Source organism: Camponotus vicinus, unplaced genomic scaffold (assembly GCF_025532165.1).
Source record: "Camponotus vicinus isolate PSW18456_S1 unplaced genomic scaffold, iyCamVici1.0 SCAF_4, whole genome shotgun sequence".
NCBI lineage: Eukaryota > Metazoa > Arthropoda > Insecta > Hymenoptera > Formicidae > Camponotus > Camponotus vicinus.
Genome location: NW_028141976.1, coordinates 3,738,155 through 3,751,060, shown reverse-complemented (window position 1 = coordinate 3,751,060; position 12,906 = coordinate 3,738,155). Strand labels below are relative to the sequence as shown.

The 12,906-nt window shown below is 37.3% G+C and overlaps 1 protein-coding gene across 1 annotated transcript in view; it reads left to right on the top strand.

Moving 5' to 3' along the window:
• Window positions 1-6,037, top strand: part of LOC145970538 (uncharacterized) — a 29,478-nt gene extending 23,441 nt beyond the window's left edge. The window contains exon 5 of the mRNA XM_083097388.1: window positions 3,867-6,037. Coding sequence (XP_082953514.1) covers window positions 3,867-4,123 — 257 coding nt within the window. The 3' untranslated portion in view covers window positions 4,124-6,037. The remainder of the gene's footprint in view (window positions 1-3,866) is intronic.
• Window positions 6,038-12,906: the final 6,869 nt, after the last annotated feature.

Here is a 12,906-nt window from a genome sequence, read left to right as displayed (position 1 = left end):
GGTTTTTTTCAACACATACCAGCATGCTTCTCTTTCGAAAATTTCTATTCTCGGCGAATCCGCCCTCATAATTCACGATCCACCGATTATATGTTGAAAATTGTGTTTCCAAAACGATGTGTATAGAAACTGAGTTATCGCAATGCAAGTTGTCAAATGTGATCATTTCAATGAATATAAAATTTGAATATAATTATATTTAAAAATGTACTAATAATAATATAAATCTGTTTATTATCGAATTTCCGCTCTTAATATCATCTAAGTATTTTATTTTTGACTTCAAATTTTTATCTATTAAACTTCTATCAACTTATTAATTTTGAAAGGATTTTTAAGTAGATTTTCTTATATAATTACTAATTTAATGTGTGATTTTGTGTATGTGAACACAATATTTTTTTTATTTGTAAATAAAATCAAGAAATTTTAAAAGATTTAGAAGATTTATGTTTCACAAATTACGGCTATAACATTGCACCCATACATGCAATCAATTATAAAATTTATTATAACTGATAAATATTTTATGGCACACATATCCAAAGAATTAAAATCCATTTTGACATTCCTTTCATGAGCATATATGATCACGTTCTGCTTGCGCCGACTATTTTCTTTATTTTTCTCTTCTCTTATTTCTTCTTTCGGAAATTCTTTCGTTCACGCTCATAGTTGGAATATCAGACTCATATTTGAAATATTATTGATCATCGATCATACTTCTGATCACGTTTCTGAGGCTGTATTGCCTTGTTTATTCCCTTGCAAGAAAATATTGGCATCCATAAATTTCATAACAAGTAAAATTATTTATACAAGATCGGATAAAAAAACCTTTTACTCGAGAAAGATTAATTATTAAAATGCTCCATCAATAATTTACAATAATATTTGCAATGTTTAATCTTGTTAAATGAGATAATATATTATCTCGGTAACGCGTTGCTACCAACGAATTTATTAACGCGGTTATTTCGAGACAGACAATTCCACAGAAGAAATAAACCCGACGGATCCAACAGAGTTCTGACGGCTCTTGATTTTTACGAGCGCGTAAATTTCCGGTGGCTCCTTTTCTTTCTGTCCTGTCTTTCTCTTCTTTACTTCGTTTCCGAGGAACGAGAATCCCAGTAGACTCGGCGTCCCATTTCTACACATTATCGTCCCCTTCTTCTTTTCCTCCTTTCTCTTTTATTCTCTTAATCCTTCGTTTTCTCAAGAAAATGATATTTTAAAGTGCCACCCTCTCTTTCTCGAATAAATGTGGAACCTAATATCCTCGGCTAAAAATGCAGCAATTTGCACTCTAGCTACATCAACAATATAAAGGGACAAAATTAGTGGCATTATCACTAAATAGCAAACAAAGAATATACCATTGAATAAAATACAAAATGCGCGTACATATATTATAAATAGAAGCCATTTCACAAACCACTGGTAATTAATAACAAATTCTTTTACGAATATAAAATCGATTTTATTCACAGAAAAATTGAAGCAAACTACTTTTGTTAAATCTGTACTTCTAGGATAAAATTTTATTTTTTATTTATTTTATTCGATTAGATATGCAGCAAATGAATTCTCAGAAACCATTTACGAGTCAGTCAAGTGTGAAAGGTTTGTATCGAGATCGAGAGACTTTGGATTTTCGGATGGTTTGGCAGAAACGATATTCCGTAACCATGGCAAAGTCGTTGCGATATAGACGCGAAATGGGCAACCTCGGTGCGAGCGCTCGGACGGTTCTTGATTTTACGAGCTCATAAATTTTAAACGACCGCCCTGCGCTCTTTCAGCCCCGTCCTGGCTTCCACCGGCGCTTAACTCCGCGAAAATTCTATCCGTTTCGTCCCACCCCTTGGGTCCGCGGAGAACTCTGTGGAATTTCATCGAGCGGCGGACTCGTCGGATTCCTACAATACCCCTCTTCTCCCTCCAATGAAAGCGCGTCTTTAACTCCGAATCCGCGCGTGAATCTTGATCCAAAGGGTAGCGCAACTATGCGGCTGATGTTCGCATAAAATGACTGCGATAAAGCGTTGTGCACGATACGCAAACTTGATAGATTAGGTAAAATATGAATAATGTTCCTGTAGATTTAGGACAAAATTAATAAAAAATGTTATCTAATAATATTCTACAATAAATTAATATATAAACTTTTAATAAAAACTGTTTTCTATTGTAATTTATATTTTTTTCCAATTATTTTTCTTTATTTATGAGTCTTTAGAGAGAAAGATTATTAGAATCTCTTATTTTAGAAAAAAGTTAAAAAAAAGGATTTTAGAAAGAATAAAATAAAATATTAGTCGAAACAGAAAACGTAATTCAAACTTAATATGTTAATTTATCTGTTACACATGAAATGCAAATGTGAAAATTATCAATTGTAAAATTGTGTAAAAAATTCTAAACTGTAAAAGCTCCATAATTATATTATTTTGCGCTGATTCGGATATTTCAGGAAAGATATTACATTTCCTTGGATACAGATCAGCACGTCCAATCTCGAGAAATCCCCGGAAAAGAACAGCCGATATTTTTTCCTAGGATAGGAAATCAAGATCGCGGATCGGATATAATCGCGAGGGCGATCGACGGCCTCGTCGTATCGGTGGGGCGAGATTGAAGGCTCGGCTAACGAGTTGTTTATGGATCCACCCTCCGCCCGGTCGTCGTGCCGATGCCGGGAGGATGAGGGTATACATACGTGTGTACCGGTTGCTCGACCAGACGTATGGACGTATGGGGGAGTCCATTAACGGGCCCACCGTTACCTGCCGGCGGCGTAGTTCGCATCGTCGTCGTGCCACCACCACCCCTCAACAGCCAGCAGCCTCTTTGTCTCTCCCTCTCTCTTTAACCACCCTCAGTCAGCAGCAGCCGGGTTATCCCGCCGGTAGTCATGGTAACACGGGGGTTGGAGCCGCCCCTGGCCGCCAATCAGAGCTCGTGGCCAGGATGAGAGAAACGAGCGACCCTTCCAACCGGGGATTCTCCCCTCGCCTCTGAGAGACAACGAACCCCTAGAGCGGCGCACATAGGCACCCCTTTCCACTATTCGCTCTTCTCTCCGTCTGTCTCGCTCGCTGCCTTTTCTCGCCGCCGGGGTGGCTGAGATTCTCGCTTGGGAGGAAATCTTAACCGGGCGTGCCCCGCATCGCTGATGCCACCTACACCCGTCTTGCGAGGTGGCTAGCCTTTCGTGCCTTCCATCCTCTTTTCCCCCTATGGTCTCTCCTTTTGCCCGAGGAGAATCTTGACCGAATAGGATAGAGTCGGCAGCACTGAGAATCGGTACTTTGAGATTAACGTGAATGCTCGCTGGAATGTGGCAGACGACGTAAAAGAGAAACTGAATGATGCTATTGGAGTTTTCCGATTTTTCTGTTAAGCTCATTGTGCTCCACAAGAAAATATATTTTGATAGTTCAGATAATATAACACGTTATATTAGCGTCGATAAATTTTCAGAAGAAATACTGCAAAAAAATTTTTGTAGTTGGAATTCCTCCAATATATCATTCAATTTTATTTATTATTTATACTTCCGATTGTATTATATATTATAGCTTTCGACAGAAAGGTTCTAATAGATATATCTGAATTATTAGGGATTATTTATAAAATTACTGTTTCCATAAATTATTTAAAAATTACCTAAAAGCAAGAAACTTTTTAAGTAGAACAGTTTTATAATTTTCAAATAATTTTAGTTCAGATGATAACTAATCAAACTTTTGTTTTAACTTTTGTTTTACAGATAAGTATATTTAAATATAAGTCTATCGGAGAACTTAATCAGCCAGAAAATTAATTTCTCTAAACAATTTTTTATCTTTTTCTTGTTGCAGGAGAAAAACCTCATAAGTGCCAAGTGTGTGGCAAGGCGTTTTCGCAGAGCAGCAACCTGATCACGCACTCGAGGAAGCACACGGGTTTCAAACCGTTCGCCTGCGAGCTATGTGGCCGAGCTTTTCAACGAAAGGTCGACCTGAGGAGGCACCGCGAGACCCAGCACGCTGACCTCAACGCGTCGCATCGACCGCCGATTGGTTCGATTCCCGGACAGAATTCCCTACCCAGTGGAAATCCACCGATGATGCAGTGAAGCTATGACGAGGCAGCGATTGATAATAAGCTGCCGGTCCGGCGCGGAACGGCGATTGCAGATGGTGGCAATTAACGGTCCATTTCCGCGAATCAGGCAGTCTGACCGGATTGAGGCCGTAACCACTGCGAGAACTGAAATCATGAACGATGATCATCAATGATGGCGGAGAAGCAACCGAGAGCGATAAATTAATCTCATGGATCGAATCACATGAGTGAAGCGATTGCGGAGCGTATCGTGATGGATTATTGGCTGAATGATATCAACTTTTTGCATCTTGAATTATTTTTTATATTTTTTACTTAATATATTCTTCTAACAGTGAAAAAGTTATATGATATAATTTAAATTTTTACACAATTTTTCAACTTAAATTATTATGTTAAAGGACTTGCAATATACAATTATTAGAGGACAATAATTGATTTGAATTGAGAATATATTAGTTATTAGAAAGCAAAACGTTAATATCATTCAATCACAGATAATATTAAAGATGCAAAATTTCATCTAAATTCAGATTCGCATGATTGGAATGCGAAAGTAACCGGAACAGTGCAATTAGAAGATGAATTCTCGGGACAACGGAAATTGGCTGAAGGTGGGGAACTCTAATATTTTTTTTATTGAGAAATCTTTATTGATCTTTTAATCTGAAGAGATTATATGAGTTGATATTTATTCGATTATTTGTTTCATCGAATTTCATCATTGAGCGAATATTGCGCTACTTCAAGGATTCTTGACTTGTAGAATACATTAAGGATGGAGAAACTAATAATTTTTGACTGAAACATTCCATGAAAAAGCATTGCATTTATTTCGTTCCTAAATGTGTCAGATGAAACGTGCTAGAGTACTGATTTCTTCAGCGACTCTTTTATTAGGACAAGAGAGCTTTCCGCTACAACAAGAAACGATAATTTATTAATTACAAAGATGCGTAAGACGCGTATAAAAAAATAGGCGAATGGACGATCGACTGTTTTGTTACGAATGATGGTTAGCACTTTCTACTTTAATCAACGTCTACCTACTGCTAATCGATTACCTGTTATTGTAACTTGTCTTATTACGTAGATATTCTCACGACACGCAGTGCAATTTTCAAGTTAGTCGGACACAAAAATATATGCCATTTTAACAGTGCACGATATCATGATACAAGATATTAAAAAAAAAACAACAAAAATCTATTCAAATAATATATTATTTTCGATATCGTAAAAATTGATTAATATTTAAAAATTGCATCTTTTGCAAAGTATAAACATTGTCCGAGTAGCATGATCATTGAATGGCGTGTAAGGTGTCAAAGTACGATGAGAATCGTACTGTATTTTGCATATCTCCCGCACCTGTCGTTGGAAAAAAAGGGCGTCAAATACAACCCCTAAAGTTGCAACTGTGACCAAAAATTGTAAATAGCACGTAGACAGTATCACGGCTAGTTTAAGCGTATAAATATATACATACAAATATGGATATAAATATGAATGAATCGAAGCTATAAATATTATAAATAGACATGGGCACACATACACACACGCACACATACACACACGTGTGTGCTGCACAGAGTCGTTCCGACTAATGGCGGCTTGTTCATCGTGGCCTCCATTAAAAAAGTTATTATATTCTTCCCTTTTTCTCGCTATCGAAGTTTTTATTGTTGTACCATTAATATCATTATGTAATTATTGTAATTAGAAACTCGCTATTAATATTATTGTCATTATTATTATTATTAACAATAAACGCTGTTACCATTTGTAAACGCTTCTTCTGTCTAGCAATTTCTTTCCCTCTCTCAATTGTTTGACGTCTTTTTATCAAATTAGCTTTTTATTATTTAATTTCTTGCAAAATGTAAATACAAAATAAAATATAAATTTTGTTAAGTATATCGTCGTTATGAGTGTCAAAAATAAAAATGTATTACGAATCGAATTTAAATAAAAAATAGTAAAATAATTATATTACAATGTATGTGCACAGTACTTTAATTAAGATAATCGTTTGCTTTTCATCCCGAATCGATAGTTCTATTAATTAAAGTCGCTGAATCTGGCACTGCTGGATCGTGATCGTTCCAGCTTCACTCGCTGCAATTCAGGGTTAAACGGCCGTGCCAATTAAGCAGACTACCCCGAAGAACCCCTTAACGGCCCAATATGTTTTCTACCGAGTTTCCCTGGACTTGGCCGTTCTTTTCCTCTCTATCTCATTCTTGCGCTCATTATTTTGTCAGAGACGTACAAGTGCGGGGATGAAGGGATGTTGGGGTGGACGTGAGATTTTCCATAGGCTCGTTTACAGCTTTCATCGTCTATGCCAATCGCGGAAAATAAAGGATAAGGGCTGACAAAAAAGGAAAGAAAGAGTACATCGAAAAATTTATCTACGAAAAAGAATAGCGAGAAAAGAGAGAGAGAGGGAAAGAGGAAGGACATTACAGCACAGACTGCACGACACCATGACGCAGCCACGGGAGCAGATTGGACAGTTATTGCATTCTGGGTAAGATTAATTGATATGGGGACCGGTAGGTGGGCCGAAGGGCGCGCGGCTACGTCGGCGCTTAAACCTTGTCTCAGGCTGCACGAACTGGGGATGAGAGAACGGTGATTAACCGATTGCACCGTGAACCAAGTGGAGCCGAAAGCCACCCCTCTTTCCGCGTTCTTCCTAATAGCCATTGAGTAATAGAGAGTCTCTCATTATTAAATAGCGCTGGACCACGAGTAGACTTGTATAAATCAAACATTTGCGATTTAGTGCGATTACGCATATACTTATTTTTGACCATATTATTCATAACTATATTCTGCGCAAAAATTTTGGACATATATCTAATTTCCAAAAATTGAAACAAAAGATTTAAATAATAAATAAATAAATAAATTAGATCAACAAATTTAATCTTAATGATTCCCGTGGTGTTGAAAATTATACGAAAAAGTTTGCGAAGTAATGATATTTCGTATTTCTCTATCGTGCGGTCACCAATCGCGAAGATCTTCGGCTATCGCAATTTTCACGACAATATTATTGCTTTAACGGCCGCGTACCGTTTCTATATCGCTTGCGATCCTCGTTATATCCGCAACGCAGAAAAGCTATTCAGAACTGTATCGTGTCGTACAGCTGCCGGTTATGGAATGTTCGAATACGTTTTAGGGGACAACTCCATACGCTCGTATGCGGAGATACACCTTATGACTATTAAGGTATTCACGGCCCCTCGGAGGACGCCCCACTTTGAAATATGGCAACTCGGGTCACCGCCGGTGTATACCGTCAGTCGGAGATGTCCTCTTGCCCCTTTCCTCCTTTCCAATTCCCTCTTTCTATCGCACACCACAACACCGTTACCTTTTTCGTATTCCTTTTCCCGTTCTCTTGCCGGATACAGGCTTGGCGAAGGAAAACCGCGCATCTCCCTTATACCACCCCGCGGTTTTCCATATTATTTACAAGCCCCGACCTGCGCGTTACCATCCCTCTGTCCCTTGCAATAACTCGGTCCGGATCTGCGAACGCGCGAGCGTGTCGCCAAATTGGTAGAAACTGAGGACGTCGTAACCTGTCCCGGTCTGTGACAACTCTGAGTGATATAGCGGCTCGAGGATCCGACGTACAGATGTTGAAGAGAACGAAGGAAAATATGATTGCTCGATTGCAGTTTTTTAGGGTTCCCGATGTTGCAAAGACTCGCGTCACAATCGACCGTCAACGGAAAATACCGATCAAAGATCAAGTGTTATTCTTCGTTAAGATAACATTTATTTCAAGCAATGTATGTGAGAATCAATTTAGAAAATTATTATAATTTTATATCAAATTTCTTTATCGGATATATATATATTTCTTTTTATCGAAATATATTAATTAATCATTATGTGATATATGCACAATTAAAATAAGAACAAACATAAGCAATTTTTTTTAATTTTAAATTATACATTTTCTTTAAACATATATATTAAAAGATGTAAGATAAAATTAAGATTAATACTTATTAATTATATATAAATTACATGTTATACTTATTTAATTGGATTATCTTTCACGTGCATCAATATTAATCAATTTAAGAGTCTATAAATAATATGCTCTGCCGATTTATATTATGGCATACATGTAATTTTTTTTTATTTCTCTAATTTAGCTAAATAATTCTTTTAAATTGTTTTAGAAAATGATGAGTGTCATGATATCTTCTGCCTATTTCTTCTCCCCATTAATATATCACAGAAAAAAGATGCCCATCGTACATATATATTGTCGCATTTTCTCAACGTATAAATATACATGCAAAATTATTTGTAAATTTTTTTTGCGTAAATATATTATTTCTATATTTGCGTAAATATATTATTTCTATATTTTTTATTATCCGCGAAATATTAATACTTTTGCAATTTCGCAACATTGTGTACTTTTTCCTTCGTTATTTCTCTACGCGTCGAATTTCCAAGCCAACGAATGACCGGATACCGAAATCTCATTGCGTGGATTTGCATGTCAGTCGCATTTGCGCGGGTCAGTCGGATTAAAAAACGTCGATGTCCAATTATCATCGGGACATCGCGCGACTAATGGAATTTTTGAGAAGGAGATTAGGGGACTCGCACGGTGTTCATGCAATTTTCGTGCGTTGCGTGCCGTTCGCTAATTTGTTCCACGCGCGGATCGTGACGGAGATATGTTCCTTCCGCTGACGGGAACGTACAGGAACAAGTGCAATTTCGCTTACAATCACTTACGTTAGTTAAAGTTACGTAGGTCGAATAATAACTAATTCGACTAAGCGAGCCCGCTTTCTTGTCAATACAACTGATGTAATATTACATATTCGGTTGAATCTATTTGTCTAGAAAATTATCAGACATTTACAAATTTGCAAAAATCTCATCGTATTCTATTCTGCTGATCGATGTAATAAGATGTAAGATAATTTCTCCCTCTGTTTCTTTTTTCTTCTCTGCAAATAGCATGACCTTCGATCGATCAGACGACAAGCTGTCACCGATGCGGTCATTTGTCAGTAGGCTTCTCTAATAACGAGGCGACTCTCTCTTTCTTCCATATACCATACGACTTTAAACAAATAGCTCGGCATGGAAAGCGGAAGGAGGAAAACAAATGATCGTTTACGCTTGCGAGGAAGAAAAGAGCACGTCGCGCGTTCCGGCGATCAATCAAGCGTCTCCAACCGAACTGACTTAATACAGTCAGAGATCGATTGAATTCCGACTTGTATGGGTTCCTATAACATTGTGGATATTCATAATAGATTCATTCGTAATACAAAATGTCGTAATATTAAAAAAAGATTATTTAATTTGTCACCTATATATATTCATTAGCATTGTGCGAGGATTTATAATAAGCATCAGATCGAATTGAGTACAGTCTATAAATATATGTCTGTAAAATAAAAGCAATTAAAGTTAGAATCGATTTAGGAAAATTCAGGGAAATTTAATTAAAGAATTTTATAATAAAATATTTTCGCCGAGAAAAATATCAATCTGAAATTGCAGATCTGTGTGATTGCAGATTTCGCAGGCAACAAGCAAAATGACATAGGCTATATACCGTGACAACGCCATTTCCGGCTGGTCGTAAAGTTCCCGAGTAAGCCTTCGGAAATCAACGAAAACTCACGAATAGACTTGGTGATCCACACGAAGGCGATGACGACGTTCCCATGGGCGTCCGATTCATTATCCATCCTGAATAAATGATCACCCACGGACGCGGATGGCTATCCATGAGAATGTTGGCCAGAGAATACTTCGGAAAAGTGATTATTCGTCGATTCTATGTCGTCCTCGACGAAATCGACCCCCAAGGACATGCATCGTGCCTTGCTGAAGCAACCGTGGTATCGTGTATCTCCTTCGGTTGCATCATTGATGAACAGGATCAACGAGTCCTCTACGCCCCTTCGGCATCTTAACTCTCTCTTCGTCGTGCGATGTTTTACGTGATAACATTACGCTGACACTACGAAACGAATTAAATGATCGTTAAATGTATAAATATATCAATCAATATATCAATAAAAATCATATGTTTAAAAATGTTTTTCTTATAAATAGCGCTTTGACAGAAATGTAAAATATGAAATAAATTATATGTGAGAAAATAGAAAGAACAGAAACATATAAAGAAATATTATGTCTCCATCCAAGTACTAATCATTTAACATTGCTTAACTTTGATAATAGAACGAGAAGCGATGTGTTGCAATGTAATTTCGTCATTGACGATAATTTCAAAGATTTGCTTGTTCCATTAAATTAAAAGATAAAAGTATTGAGAAAACTTATCATAATTATACAGCAATGAAAAATTAAAATATCCAAAACAAGTTTTATTAATTACTACAATAATCATTCCTCATATTTTATATTAATACTAGTTAAAAATATTCGTCGTCAAGTTTGTTTTACGTTTTACAACGTTAATTATCATTATTATTATTGAAGATTTTATTAAATCAAGATTTATTCAATCGATTCCAGTTTTTTCCACTCGCTCGCATTTACTGCTCCCGCGAGGAGACACTAACGTCCCGTCGCCGGCAAATGGAAATATAATCATCCCTCGTCTTCTCCGCGGTACTGTGCATAATTCCGCGATCGATCTCGCGTCGATGTCGCGGACCGTATCGCCGCTTGGACCACGTAGGAGCCGTAACTCAGTTTCCGAACGGATCGTCTCCCAGGAATACTTTATGCGTACTTCACGTCATTCCAACCGCCTAGACCAGAAAGATGGAAGTCGTCGTGGATGGAATGGTATAGGGGCCGCCAAAGACACGGATCCTTAAGTATTCTACGCGTCGTGCGGGACTAGTGTATCGGTCTTAAGATGGCGGCGAGGGAGGAGGATTCGTCGGGGTAGGAGGCTGCGCCGATACCCTTTCGCCGAGAGAGGAGACATCGGTGGTAGGAGGTCCTCGAGTAATCATATAAAGATAGCTCCGGAGTCGCGAGGAAGGTCGAGTATCAACTTTTGATCCTACGATATCTCCGGCAGCCTGGTGGGCCCCTTCCAACCGTAGGAGCGTGTCTGTATTCAAACGGCTCTAACTCGATATAAGCGATGCTCCCAGAGGCATCCTTCCGCCGAGGAAAACGAGGAGAACTGAGCTGGAGGACACCAGATCCTCCCTACCGTGTCGTTCACGCCCACCCCCTTTAGATCTCCGGAAATAAGAGTATCCTGGTGTAGCCGGTGCCTCCAATCGAATTTACATCCCGACTGCTTCACCCCCATTCTGAAGACGCGGGGGTGGATCCTTGACTTCGCCAAAGTGCCATCTGCTATGATCTTGCATGGATGGAAAGCCGCATAGCGACCACCAAAATGGCATCGTGGTCAACTACAATATTCCGAGACATATGCGACGAAGTATCGAGTGGAGACTGATGGCTTCTGGCGGATAGTACCTCGGAGAATATCTGATATTATATGAATATGGAAATTTCCTACTTTGGAGAACTTGTCTGATACCTTGAAACAAGCATATGAAATAAGTCGCTAAGGGTATACGTGTATATTTATATCTAAAACAAGAAATAATTACAATTAATTATGTGAAATAATTGAATAATTATATGGAATAAATACGTAGGATATAAATATGTGGATATAAGTACGTATTTTATAGCTATTGCAATAGATGAGAAATATATAATTAAAATTTTAATAACTTTAGTTTAGCGAGTTGTTGAATTTTTAAAACGATTAAAATATTTTATTATTAATTGTTGGAAATGTGTGTATGTGTGTGTGTGTGTGTGTGTAATATTACTGGTATATAATTATTACAATAACAATCTTTTAATTTGTAAAATGTATACAAAATAATAGACTTTATTTTACTGATGAAAAATTAAATCACACATACAATCTTTATATCATATGTGCTACCGGCATTTTGTACACATAGCACGGAACAAAACCAGAAATTGTGCACATTATATGTTACCCTTTGAGAATATTCGTGGCTTCGTAGTTTCCATATTTTTAATGTCTACAGAGGGCGTATCACTTTCAGGAATCATCTAAAAGTGAGCCATGATACCTCTCAGTCATCTCTGTCTATTACTTGATTGTTTTATTACGCTTGTACAAAGTCAGGTTCTATAATATAACTTTTAATTCTGTATTTCAAATTAAATTATTATTTTAGACATAATAATTTTCCTTCTTTGCATTTCTATTGTAATCTAATCTACTAATCGATTGTTTCTCTTTGATTTAAATTTGCGATGATTAAACACATCGTAAAGAAAACGTCGTCGCTGACGTCGACTGCGCGTCATTTCACGCAGTGAAGGTCGGACGGACTATATTCGCTCCTCTTTATTCGTCTTTTAAAAATAAACATCAAGAACAAGGTACAGTGTATGTACACAAGTATTATTGTAAGTGTCAAAAAATGACCGCGCGAATATTATAGTTGTGAATATATAAAAATAAATCCAATATACTGTGTATTTTCTACGTTATATATATAACTAAAAATATCTCAATTTTTTCTCTCTGTCTTCGGGCAAATCTACATATATGATCAATATGATTAATCGATTCCATCTTTATATATTTATTATTATGTGCTATTAATTAAAGCCGTAGACAATATTCAGAAATTAAAGTCGCGCGAACGTTGTGCGCAGTAATGGCCATGCGCAGAACGAATGCGCACCGGTTCGGCCGCCATGTTAGTTCCATTGCTACGTCACACGTGTATCGGAGTA